The sequence below is a fragment of the Astyanax mexicanus genome, chromosome 2 (assembly GCF_023375975.1).
Source record: "Astyanax mexicanus isolate ESR-SI-001 chromosome 2, AstMex3_surface, whole genome shotgun sequence".
In the NCBI taxonomy this organism is placed as follows: Eukaryota; Metazoa; Chordata; class Actinopteri; order Characiformes; family Acestrorhamphidae; genus Astyanax; species Astyanax mexicanus.
The window spans coordinates 5,629,430-5,643,814 of record NC_064409.1 but is presented as its reverse complement, the minus strand read 5'-3'; the positions used below and the strand labels follow the sequence as shown (position 1 = coordinate 5,643,814).

At 39.3% G+C, this 14,385-nt stretch overlaps 1 protein-coding gene across 2 annotated transcripts in view; it reads left to right on the top strand.

Moving 5' to 3' along the window:
* Window positions 1-334: 334 nt before the first annotated feature.
* The window catches only part of camk1da (calcium/calmodulin-dependent protein kinase 1Da), a 104,493-nt gene continuing 90,442 nt past the window's right edge, over window positions 335-14,385 (top strand). Inside the window, exon 1 of one of the 2 annotated variants that reach the window (XM_049475052.1) lies at window positions 335-1,300. In XM_049475052.1, the coding sequence (XP_049331009.1) occupies window positions 1,206-1,300 (95 nt within the window). In that variant the 5' untranslated portion in view covers window positions 335-1,205. The remainder of the gene's footprint in view (window positions 1,301-14,385) is intronic. The other variant, XM_022671814.2, reaches the window with a different exon arrangement.

The window sequence follows — 14,385 nt, the reverse complement described above, 5'->3', positions numbered from 1 at the left end:
ACTTATTAAGGCGTGGGAATGAGATAATTAAGTCGTGGCCATGCATTATTTATTTTTTTTACATGATGTCACCTTAAGGGCTCCGTAGATGTGTGATGGTTGGGAAGCTTTGTATTGATTAAATCCGAGAGAGTGCACGCTTTCATTGGTGTGTCCGTTTGGCGCAGTGCGCGCCGTTCACTCGCACGTGCTCTCTTCTTTCTCCTCTCCTCCACTCTCGCAAGTAGGCGCAGTGAGCATCTTCTCTCTCTCTCTCTCTCTCTCTCTCTCTCTCTCCTCCACACACTCTCTCTACCTTTACCTATCTATCTATCTCTATTACCGCACACATTCTCTCTCTCTCAATTTCTCTATCTCTCTCTCTCTCGCATACACATTCTCTCTCTCTTACACATTCTCCTTCTCTCACACTCTCTACCCCTCTCTCTATTTCTCTCTCTCTCTCTTTACCTCTCTCTGTATCTCTCTCTCTCTGTATCCCCCTCCCTCCTCCCCTCCCTCTCTATCTCTCTCTCTCTTTCACTCGGTGCCACAACAACAACAACAACAGGCGATGGCCGGGATCACGAGCGCGGTTCGGTGATCGAACGGTGCTCGAGCCGCCCTCCGTTTCCGTTCGCTCAATCGCTCGCTCTCTCAGTCGTGCGCGCGGTCTGTGCGCGTGCGCTCCTCCCGCGGACAGACAAAAGCGGCGCGTGCGCCCGCACCCCCACCTCGGGTAGGAGTTTACGTCAAAGCGTTTAAAGCCTCTGCAGGTGCGCGGCGGCGGAGAGGAGCGCGCGCCTCTCTCTCTATCTCTCTCTCTCTCTCTCTGGCTATCCCTCCCTCTTTATAGCTATCTATCCCCCTCTCCCCCGTTCCCTCTCTCTCTCTCTCTCTCTCTCTGTATGTTTAAGAGGAAAGCCCTTCTCCAGGTCGAGCAAATGAAAGACTGAAAGGAGGACGAGGAGGAGGAGAAAGAGAAGAGAGGGAATAGAAAGATAAGAAGGAGGAGGAGGAGGAGGAGAAGAAGGGAGGCGGTGGAGGTTTTCAGAGGTCGCTCCAGTTGGTCCGGTTTGTACTGCGCGCGCTCGGTTTCTCTCCGGCTGAAGGAAGTGTTGTTGAAGCTCTGTAATCTGGAGCGTGGGAAAGCGGCGTTTTCTCCCGGGAGTCCAGAAGAGCTGCAGCCTCCTCCGCGCTCCGTCCGCGGTCCTCCCGGTTCCGCCATGGCTCGGGAGAACGGAGAGTCGGGCAGAGACTCGTGGAAGAAGCAAGTTGACGACGTCAAGAAGATCTTTGAGTTCAAGGAGATCCTCGGGACGTGAGTGACTGTTTTTTTGTAGTGTCTTGTTGTTTCAACGTTGAAACAGCATTTAATGTTAAATGGTTGTGCAAACTTTGAAATTTTAACGTTGAATCAACATAATGTCCTTAACATTCTGCCTTTTGAATGAGCATTTTACATTTCATCACCATATAATTTCAAAAAATGATAGCATGGAGCGATGAAAAAGTAGTTTTATTCCATTTGCAGTAATTGCTCTATTTAAAATTTGCCACCAGTTCCTCACCATACCTGTGGGAATGATCATGAGATCATCAGATGTTCAGTAATCAGATTGGAAGTGGTGATAGGTAACTTTCTCTATACTCTGTAGCTTTACTACAATGATGTAAGTTTATTGTTAACACTCAACAACATACAGCGTTGAAACAAACATAGCGTAAAGGTTGATTCAGTGTTGATTTAACACTGAAATGCCAGCTGGGTTGTCTCTTCGGTGAGGTCAGATAATGGCTAGGATTAATGTTTAACGCAACACAGGGGTGATTCTTCCCCGTCCTGGAGCTCTATTTACCACCTTATAGATTTCAGAAATCCAGCTCAATACCCGCTATGCTGTTGTGCTGAATAGCCCATTCTCCTCTATTTACCCCTATTGATTTAGCCGATGCTCCCAAATGGCTGACATTGCTAGAGATAGGGTCATAGAGCTGCCCATACAAAGAAATCTTTTTTTCACCATTTAACAATCCATACCTGTCAAGTCATGTCAAGCCAGGTCAAAAGGCTTTTATTGTCATTACATCTGAGTACAGGTACACAGTGTAACGAAATTACGTTCCTCCGGAACCATGGTGCAACATGGAACAACAATACAATAGACAAACATAAAGTGCAAGGTGCAACATAAAAATATAACACCACAATAAATACAATAAATACAAAAGACAATTTAACAAACAGGACAGTGCAGTACCGATACTGTATAATGAAATGATATAGTGAGCAAAAGGTGCTGAGAATATTGCAGCAAATACTGCTGATAAGGATAGAGACATTTCAGTCTCTGTGTATCGAGGAGTCTGACTGCCTAGTGGAAGAAGCTGTTGTAGAGTCTGGTAGTGGAGGCTCTGTGTGTTGAGGTGTCTGACTGCCTGGTGGAAGAAGCTGTTGCAGAGTCTGATAGTGGAGGCTCTATTTAAAACGAAGTACTGAGAAGTGCAGTCTTGCAAATTAAGTCAAGATAAGCCTACTGACATGTGCAAATGAATAGGTAGGATAGAAACAAATATCTTTATAAAATTCCTGCATTTCAATTACTCTATCCTACCTATTCGCTGGTGCTCGTCAGTCAATTTATCGTAACTTAACTTAATTATTAACCGTCCCTCATAGAGGGTTTATAAACCCTTTATAAAGGTGCCTTATTTTAAAGTGGTACCAAACTGCATCTAGTAAACAGGCCACATCCATCAGTGCTATCTGCTCTGGTTATGTTGTCCCCCTCCTCAGCACATGCCCACCATCCACTGCTATCTAGAATAAACCACAACATGCTTATACTTACCGAACTAGGAGTTTTACCTAGGCTATGCTTAGGCTGGTGGTGAACTTGCTGCAGTTCACTTTGACTGGAGCATCCAGTAGAGGTGTGCCAAAAAATCGATTCACATAAGAATCTTGATTCTCATTTACTACGATTCAGAATCGATTTAAAATGTCCCAAAATCGATTCTGAGGGGCGGGTTTTAGACTGATTTTGGGCTGGGTATTTTTGTTGGACCTGGCAACCCTGGGGATAGCGCTTGTCCTTTCAAACGGAGATCTTCCAGACACACACAGAGCGTAGGTGTTTGAGAATCACCGGTAAGATGGCAGAACAAGCACTATATTACATTAGATTAACGTGTAGTTTCAATGTTTTATGGCAGAATGCTTCATAACAAGCATAAAAAAGATCGCTAGTAGTTAGTTTCAGTAACTGTTAGCTAGCTAACTAGCTAACTTTCCAGTTCCACCTTAAATAACGCTACAGGTGGCAGCGGGCTGCAGCATTTAAGGCGGAACGGAAAAATAACAATAAGCTAATCAGAGCTAATTTCAGCTCCTCATCACAGAGGAATTAAGGAATGGACCATATGAATTAATTTCTCCACCTCCTGCCCCCTTTCTGAAGAAATACAACGACCTTAAATTAACTAGTTAATCAGCAGCTGCTCCTGAACTTTAGCGCTCCACTGCTATCATCACATCAGCCCAGCAGCGTCACCTACACACCACCGCTAGTAGCCTGGTAATAAAGCAGTGTTATTTATTATTTATTTATTGTTCATTAACGTCATTGTGATATCCCAGTGATTCCTCTGTCACTGAGGACCCACATTCCTGCACATTTTATTGTTTTTGTAACACATTACCTGCTCCAGGACCAGTGTATATTATGGAGGGTTTTTTTTCAATAAGATTCATAAGCCAGAAGCAGAAATTTTTATAATTCAAATCGTTTTGAATCAAAAATCGATTTTGAATCGAATCGTGGCCCCCAAAATCGGAATCGAATCGAATCGTGAGATAGTAAACGATTCCCACCCCTAGCATCCAGTATCGCTCCCTTTATCCAATTTCGCTGCTTTTCTGCCACGTGTCTCTCTCTCTCTCTCACTGTTCATTGTTAGTGTCCCCACCACATGTCTACAGGCTGCAGAGGGGAGGCACCCTGCACCGCCACCCTATAAATACAAAGACCACCACCAGTGTGTCCGCAGGGGTCCGGTGCCTGTGTTTAATCCCTGCGTGCTCGAGGACAGTTGTACCGAGGCCTGGATTAACTAGGTCGGATTATGGAGCGAGAAGTCCTTGAACAGACAGCTCTCAGCCCAGGCAGCATTGCATAACGGCCAGCACCAGGGTTTATTATTAAACTATTAAGTGATGTGTGAGGTGTGAGCTTCCTCTTGATCTCCTCACTGCAGCAAGGTAGGCCAGTGCAGCAAAGGTGTGAAAAAAGTCTTCACGTTCATTACTCTGTAGGTAGAAGTATAGATACTTGCACTATATATCGTTTAGGCATCGTCAGAGCGATGTGCGCATGCGCAATAGTCAAATCGCAGGATGTACAGTGTCACTTAAATGGCAATGGCAATTAAATCAAACATGTGATGTTGCAATGTTTTGATTCTTGATGCAAGAAGTAGATACACAGCGCTGTCTCTGTGTCTGTGTGAGTGACAGGCTGATGCTGCCTAAGAAGCATGAGGAGGAGGGCAGGAGTAAACAGGAAGTAACCACATGGCCTTCATACACATGGTTGGGCACATGCTTGTAAACATGGGCACGTGTTGAAAGCTGTGCACGTCAGTCCAGCACAGTTATTTCTAGTTACAGCTGAATTCACGCTTTTAATCCCAGAAAAACGCTCTTTTTTACCTTTTAGAAAGCCATTTAAATGCCTGATTAAAGGGCCGATTACTGTTGTTTTGCTGTTTTCCTTGCTTTTTGAGAGCTTGGCGCTGACTCAGCTCTTGATTGGTCCGGACGCGAGCCAAAAATGTACAAAGTAAAATTTTCCAATATTGTGCAGCCGTAATCTGCATAGGATTTATTTTTATGAACTATGAGAAGCTGGAATGAAATATCAGTAGCAAGGCTATTTTTATTTTAATTTAATTTAAAATGTAAGGAGTAGAAAGGTCAGATTATTGAGTGAAAATGTAAGAAGTAGTACTTGACACTACTTTCAGAGTAGTTACAGTGAACGAGGTGTGTATAGTTAATATGCCATAGCAGGCAGTCCCTTAAAATGTGCTGGTCATGGGAGCACGAGGACCAAGATAGAAATACGCTGCCTTCACTTGAGTAACTGGCTACACTTTACTTATGACCACACATGGAAATCTCCTCCACTACTCTGAGGATGGTGAGGTGGATCTGAGCTTGGTGCTAGGACACTGCCGTCATGGCAACCTAACAGCCAGGAGTCATGGCAACTCGGACAGGCCTTCCCAAGCGATGTTTTTTTTTCCTCTTCTTAGAAATGTACTGTCCATCCTTCTTGGAGATACCATTACTCACACATACACATATACACACACATACAGTACACACAATCACTTACTTACTGTGCTGAGCTGTTCACACTGCAATGAAAGGTTCGTTTAGTATCTGAGGGGATATATATTGAGTTTTGGGGAAGAAATGAACTCTACTGAGGAGAGTGAGGAAGTGTTCACTATTTAATCTACTTCTACTCACTTCTACTTTCACACTTCAGTGATAAAACTCCTGCATCCGGACTGCAATTGAAAAAATAGGAGGACCAGTGAGTTTTTAGGCTTTCTTGGTCACATGACAGTAGCGTTCATGGCGTTCAGTAGCTCCTCCATTTCCACTCGCTGTTGTGTTTACATGGATATCCCTGGAAACCCAAAATGTAATTACAGGGCACAGCAGTGCACAAATAGTTATTTTTTTTAAACGTGAGGAGACGAAACTCAGAGATGTGCGTCCAGACGGGGTTAAAATTACCGAAGGACCACGTAAAAGAGTTCAGAGAAAAACAGTAGATAAGTAGGACCCCCTATAAAGGAGAAAATTACCTCACAACCCCCTGAGAAACTATAACATTATATACAATATCTACTAGAGACAGATTAAATCTGTCCAGTATCATTAATTGAGATATTAATCCTGGATATATGGAGATATTTGGAGTGCATTATTAGTATCATGACATTCTGGATCATTGACTTCTGTTACGAATCTGATAAAATGCTTGTATTTTTTAATATCTCATTTAGGGCTGTGCCACATCATATTGTATGCAATAATAAAATGTAATTTTCAATTTGTTGCAGTAGTGTTCAATAATTCTTTAAATTATTTTTTTTAATTCAGTGTTTTGTCCTATTACCAATAGTATCATTATCGTGAACATAAAATCCATAAACCTTGGTGTGAAAGCACCCATAATAGTCATTACTTCATTACTTCTTAAACTTTCTCACTTTACTCAAAGCCAAAGAGCCACAGCTCTCACCTTTTGCTCCTGACAGATCTTCTCTCACATGGAGGAGCAGCAGTGCTCTCTCAGCCCTGACCTCTGCTCCTTACGTTTGACCCATTTGATTTCAGGGCTCTGCCATTCGTTTGCTTTCCCGCATTGAGCCTCTCAACAGCCAAGCAGCCATCTGGACCTCCAGGCATACACACACACACACACACACACACTGACTACTTACCTGATTAACAAGCGGTTTGGCTTGCTTCCTTTTCTCCGGGCAGTCTCTGTCAGAGCTGTCTCTTCGAGATTTCTGGATCGGTCTGCAGATTCACTGTGCTGTCAGTTCTCTGTGTTACAGGTTTATGGTTCTGCACCAGGGCAATGCTGTGCCTGTTTCTTTTCACCATTTTTATTTTTACCATTGTTGTTTTAAAAGAATGAATCATTCTAAATTATCCTTGGTTTCGAATGCATGTTAAATCAGCTGCCCTTAAGGCTACGTTCACATTACAGATTTTTTGCATAGTGTGTCTCAGATCTGATTTTTTTCATGGCTGTGTGAATGTGCCAAATCCATTTTATTCAAATCAGATTTAAGTAATTTTCATATTTGGTCCTAAATTGAATACATATCCGATCCATGAACATGGATCCATGGCCAAATCAGAATTCATGCGTTGGGTTGGGTTTGTGCACTTGTGTGTATAAAAGCGGGGGGTCCTTGTGAGCATGTGTGTGATGCACCTCTGTTTCCAAGATAAAAATTGACTTCTGATGGTTGACTTGGCTTTTTTCAGACTGTGGCGCACCTGTGTTTTCCATTGCCAAGATAGCAATATGCCAGAAATATACCTGAACACACCTCACTTTAAGACTGCCACGCACTTCGGCATAGATATTTACGCAAGCTCTGTCGCTATTTAAATGATGGAGGCGGACAGTGCGAAAATAGACTTGGTGTGGTGTAAGATGGCAATGGACAGAAGCTGCAGCATTTAAAGCTGATGTCCATAAGTTTTACTAAATTTAGGTCCCTCTCTGGTGAGAATGGGTAATTGCACTGAGCATGCGGAAGAATCATTTTAAACTGGGTGGGTGTGATGCGGTCTCCTTTCAGAGTGGATGAATCCGATTCCAGGTTATGTTCAATCAGTGAGAGAGAGAGAGAGAGAGAGAGCTTAGTCAGAAACTTCACTTCTTCGTTTCTTTGGTTTTACTTTGAGTGAATGGAGGAGCTACTGAGCTCTGAGTTTCCTCTTCTGAAGTCCCCATTGCTCCACCAGCTGCTCACGTTCAGTAAAACTGAGCCGGATCCTCTTTTAGAGGCTGTACGTGTGACGTAAGTATGTAAAGATGCGTGACGTGGCCAGAAAAACTCCAGTATTTAGAATAAATATATTAGGTTTAGCAGGGATGGTCATAACAATATCAGTATCAGGTTCTTGAAGGGTTGTCCCAATTCTTATGAGGAGTATTACACTTTAAAACAAGTGGTAGTGTACAAAAGAGAAATGAGATTAGGCCCTAGTCTACAACTTGGCTTAATTCTTGTCTGGGAAACTTCACTTTCAGTTCTCCCCAAATATTTGTACAAATGTCGATCCATATCTGAGTTTAACTTGCCTGTGTGTGTGTGTGTGTGTGTGTGTGTTGATAAAAAGCTGAGCTTGGTTCTGAATTATTCAGCACACAGAGCAGCCACAAGCCAAACGAAGATCATGTGATCAGTCAACAGGTGTAGTCTGTCTGCTGGGTACGGACTGTCACTGCTAAAGAAAAACATCCTGAGACATTAACCATGCACACACACACACACACGGAAAGAAAAGACACCAGGAGAGACTATAGGAGACATACAGAGGCGAGCAGGCATCGGGGGCATGGAGCCCTTAATTGCCTGCTCTACTTTCACTTGTGCTCCTGGCCTTGTCCTCTTTTTCAGGATCTCTCTCTCTCACTCTCTCTCTCTCTCTCTTTCTCTTTTGTCACTGGTCACATGCACATTCTCTTCCGATTTCCAAACTGCTGCGCTACAGACTGTTTAATATGTATTTTGCAGAGTCAGCAGTAGTGTGTGTAATCTTTAGCAACGGCTCAGACTGCGATCAAGCACTCTGTGGAATACGCTTCTCATTTCTTAAGAAAAAATAGAAGGGTCAGAGTCAGTCAAGGAGAAACACACACACACACAAAACACACACACACACACACACACACACACATAGTGCTAATTTTACTCTGATAAAAAAAACAGGGAACTTGTGTAACCTAGATATTTTTATTTACTTACCTAGAAAACAGGCAGGAAATGACCTCAAGTTTCAGTGCTTCAGTGCTTAATGTGGAATTTGACCATTCAGATATTTTTGGCAGTCTGGGTAATTCCCTCTGATCTCTTACTTCTGTGTAGTTTGTGTTCAATGGCTTTTAATAGGTGCATCATCTAAAGGCTTTCTGTAACATTTACTGTAATATCTGTAATTTAATAACTGATCTGCAAGCTTTTTATTTATTTTCGTATTTGGCTTTAGCAGTAGTATATTTAGATGTACTCACATCAGTAAAGCTTGTTAGTGGAACAAATGAATAAAGAAAAATAAAATAAATTTAAGTAATTCAGTTTGAATATGCTTTAATATGGACTGTGCCTTCCGCCAAAAAGTAGCTCCACCACAACTGTAACAGAACTGAAACTTAACTACATACAGTGTATGGTTCATACAGACTAACACCATGAAAGTTAGCTTGAAATCAAAACTGGGAATAAGTGAAGATGGTAACGTTAGGAGCGTGAAATAACGCTAATACTCTCCTCTCCTGCTCCGTGGAGTCGTCTTCAGGTGAACGCTGCGCATTTTTTGAGCATTTCTGCTTGTTTTGCTGGGTGGTGTTGGTTTTAGCTAGCCGGCTGGACTGTGGTTAGGTTAGCGTAGCTAACTAATATAACATTGTAATAATGCCAGAACCGCTGATAATTTGTCAAATAGAAATTAAAGAAACTGGCAAGTAAACTTTTAGTAAAATGTTAATTGCTAACATGTTTAATTTTCTTTAATTATAATAATTTTCTGTATGTGTAAATTGCTGGAATCATATTAACGAAGAGAATAAAGGGTATTACTAAATTTGAGGATAGCAGGAACGTTAAAACAGCAATCTGGTTCTTAAAAGGAAATGGCAAGTGACATGCTGATTGGTTTGTTGCTTGTTATGCCCAAAAACACACCCATGATTTATTAACAGAGTTACTACATGATTTTTACATGGTTAAGAGGCACACAAGGTGTACTTTTCCAGTCGTTACGATAGCAAAGACACACTGACACGCCCTAAATCAAGCTGCATGGTGTACTTTTCCCGTTGTTACTATAGCAAAGACACACTGATATGCCCTAAATCAAGCTCAGCTGTGCAGTATTAATGGTTTACCTATAGTTTGCTCAAAATAAAGCCCCTAGAGTAGTTCCTTAGGCTGGCTATATCTGCAAAACAGCTTTTGTGGTGCTTTGTATGAATAGAGATTCATCATAAACTCTTTTCTCTTTGTTGGGGTTGTTTTGTGTATGGAGTCTTCATGTTACTGCATGTCAGTATGCACACGGTGGTGTTGTTTGTTGTCTGCACACCTTGTTCCAATAACAAGAGCAGGCAGCACCTTAATGAGATTATGACCCTAATCCCATCTGTTGCTGGAAACTCGGACCTTCATCTTTGGAATTTACTACATCCACGGGTACATTAACACATGCTCTCTCTCTCTCTCTCTCTCTCTCTCTCACTTTCTCTCACTCATTGTTGGGGATACACATTAACGCGGAGAAGCTTGCTGAAAAACGTCTCTGACTTGTTACGCTGGAACAGATGTCCTCTGTCAGCGTGTTTGCAGATATTTTTCAGCTCTTTTTAAAGGTGTTCTGACTGCGAGGAGCAGAGCCGTGTGAGCCGCAGTGAGACGTACAGTGCTGGATCACATTCGTTTGTTTATTACTAGTATTATTTATTACTAGGGGTGTAACAATACGCTCTGATTATGATTCGATTTGATTTGATTCAGGATACTGAGATCACAATTAAAATTTCTTACGATATTTTGAAAAAAATGGAAATACATTTTTGAAGTGTAAACATTTTAAAACAATTAATTTGTTTATTACTATTATTATTTATTGCTAGGGGTGTAACGATACACTCAGCTCACGATTTGATTCGATGCACAATATTATCACAATATTTAAAAAAAATGGAAATTAATTTAATTTATTTTTTCTGAAGTGTAAACAACATAAAACAATGCACATTTTCTTATAAAAAGAGTTTAGTCCCCTGCAGTTAAAGGTATTTACCAACAATAGGTTTAATATTGTAAACAAAATGCTCTATTTTGGGTTCAGCATCTTAAATAACCAACTGAAAACATTTTTCTTTTTTTTTTTAACAAATAAAACTACTTAGTTATCGGCTGTTGTTGCTTCTGCAAAAAAATATGCTACTGTAACAGATAATGTACAGAAATAATGTAATGTACATGGCTGGTTTACATCAATACAGTAGCCTACCAGAATAAGTCATGTGGGTAAAGTCGTAATATTACGAGAATAATATCGTAATATTAAAAGGGACAATTAGATTAATTACTTATATATATATAATCAGTTATCTACTGTATTAACCTGCTCATTAATACTCTATTGTTACAGTTAAATGATACAGTGTCCAGATTTTGCAAGGCGTCTCTACCGGTAGCCTAGCGTATATTGCGCTTCAGGATCAGCATCCCCGCCACGAGTGGCATAAAGTTATCCAAAAGCAGTGTGTAAGACTGGTGGAGGAGAACATAATGCCAAGATGCATGAAAAAAAACTGTGATTAAACCTGTGACCTGTGACTCTTAAAACTTTATGAATATGAACTTGTTTTCTTTGCATTATTTGGGGTCTGAAAGCTCTGAATCTTTTTTGTTATTTCAGCCATTTCTCATTTTCTGTAAATAAATGCTCTAAATGACGATATTTTTATTTGGAATTTGGGAGAAATGTTGTCTGTAGTTTATAGAATGAAACAACAATGTTCATTTTACTCAAACATAAACCTATCAAATATAAAACCTATAAAATCAGAAATCTGAACGCAATTGCAATTGTCAATCTCAACAATGCACCCATATTTATTACAGTTTCTCTCTGCGACAGCAAATCATCTGATTAATATTATTATTATTATTATTAGGTTCAATGCATTCATTTTATCTGATGTGCAAAATTGCTATTGCAATCTAATCTATCCCTTGCTGACACACACACACACACACACACACACTAATGAGTGTGAAGGGGTCTCTGACTGACAGTTTTCACTCATCACAAGTTTGCATCCATGACTAGTCAGACATAGTGGAGCAATAAAGGCCTTATGAGGGAAAACCAGTAATTGCTGGCAAAATGAATGTCACACTGGTGCGCTATCAGAAACTGAAGATGAAACAACATATTAAATTGTTCTCCTCTCCAGAGATTATTCTTCCTGCTATCATTTAATGGGGAACTGAGAGAATGACATGGCCGATTGCTGCGTATTTCTCCGGCGAGGAAGACTGGACGAGATTTATGCATATTATTCATGAATACAACAGCAATATGCATTAGCTGCTTGATTTATGGAGCTGTAAAGAATTTATTTCTGCCTGATTTTTGTGTGTATAAGAGTGTGTGTCTGTGTTTGCTGTAGGACTCTGAGATATATGTCCTGCTGCCTTTGTTGTGTTTAATGATTTTATTTTATAGCTGCTTTGTGATTCACAACCTCTCACTTAACAGTGTGAGACAGGAGGAAGAATAGAGCGTCTATCTCTTTTGCTATTCTCTCTTTCTCACGTTGGAGCAGAGGAGGAGTATCGGGTTTCGCTGTTTAATTGTATAAAGCTAGTTACAAACAGCAGCTGTGGTTTTAGGAGTTCCAGATGACTGCCATGGTGAACACATAGTGGAGACTGGACACTTCTTATGTGTTTAGGTTCGTTTTTATACACTGAAAGGAAAGTGGTTTAAAGGAAAGTTTAAGGTTAAGATTTTTATACCAAAGGGGATGTTTTTAGACTATGTATCTGTATTTGACATTGGCTGAACCTGTTTTTCCTTTTATTACACCATTATTACAGTATTATTGTTTTGTGTTGATACAAAATTTGAGTTTTTACAGATACAAAAGTTGAGTTTTTACAAAAAATGCATCATAAGAGCTGTGATAACATTGTGAATAACAGCAAACTCAAATCGCATGACTGTGTTAACCCTGCTGAAAGAAATATATACATAATTGTACTTAAGATATATTAAAAATGTCATCAAATGTTTGAACTTTGATCAAATTTGATTATACTTTAATTAAAAAAAATATATATGAATTACACTTTTAGTTTTAATGTAGTTCAATATACTGTACTTCTAAAATACTTATGTATTCCAAATATGCTTTTGTATATTTTTAGGAAAGTGTGTTAAAAACAACTTTTTAGAAAGTTAAGACACCTACAGGGTTTCCACTGCAAATATATCAGGATCACAGTGTTTCCAGAGAAAGAAGACTTTCTAGTGATTGTCTCTTTAATGGATGATTAACCCTTGTGTGGTGTTTTTATTTTTCATCAAATGATACTAAAAAATATTTTTTCTAACTCAAACTCATTGGCATTGGCTCATTTTTTTGTGATAAACATATATCAAAACACATTTTCGATAAACACACACTGTACACCTCCCCCCCCACACACACATTTATATTACATACAGTATGTTTGGTCAAGGGCTAATAAACATTGCTTCATTTGTACATTTGAAACTAAACAAATTTTCTACTCATATCTTGAGTTTAATTCATTTTCTTTTACATTTTATTAAAAAACTAATAAAAAAAGAGTAGCACTTTTTGAAAGAAATGTAACATAAGAAAGGTAAAGGGTAAATATTAACCATGTAAGCTGTTTATATTGCTTGCAATTTAGGTGAAGCAAGCATGTGTAAAGCATTTTAATGTAAAATTGCTTAATTTTGCTGAATTAAATACAAGTAACAAAGTAAACGAGTAACAAAAATATGAACACCACACAAGGGTTAATGGTAAATGATGCTAAATGTGGATGGAGAGGATCCACTGTAGTCACTGTAGTGTTATCAGAAGCTGCAGTACTACAGGTACTGAACACTTCTCCAGGCTATAGAGATAATCTGTGCATCAGAAAAAAAATTCTTCCACTGACCGACATACTGTACATGGAGAGCATCAGCACGGCTCTCACATACTGGATAGGCTCTAAGAATAATCTGGGAGTGAATCATACATTATAAGCTGTGACACTGGGCCTCCAGATACAGCATAACTGGGTAAGGGTGAAGCGTTTGACCCTTCAGCTGGAACCAGATGCCCGTCCTGAGTGGTAACTGCTGCTTTCTGACAGGCTGGAATGAGGTCACCAGTAGGACATGATGGTTATACTTATGAGATATATATATATATATATATATATATATATATATATATATATATATATATATATATATATATATATATATATATTTATAGGTTTATGTTTGAGTAAAATTAACATTTTTGCTTTTTTCTATAAACTACAGACAACATTTCTCCCAAATTCCAAATATTGTCATTTAGAGCATTTATTTGCAGAAAATGAGAAATAAATAAAAAATATTATATTAAATGTTGTAATAAAAAGATAAAAAAATATGCAGAGAAAACAAGTTCATATTCATAAAGTTTTAAGAGTCCAGAAATCAATATTTGGTAGAATAACCCTGGTTTTTAATCACAGTTTGTAATCATGCATCTTGGCGTCATGTTCTCCTCCACCAGTCTTACACACTGCTTTTGGATAATTTTATACCTTTACTCCTGGGGCAAAAATTCAAGCAGTTCAGTTTGGTGGCTTGTGATCATCCATCTTCCTCTTGATTATATTCCAGATTACTTTTCAATTTGGTAAAATCAAAGAAACTAATTTTTTAACAATTTTTAAGATAATTTTTATAAGATAATTTTTAAAACATTAATTAATCTGAAAGATAGTTAAGAATTTAGGTTAAGAGCTTTTTTTTAAAATGGTATTTAATTC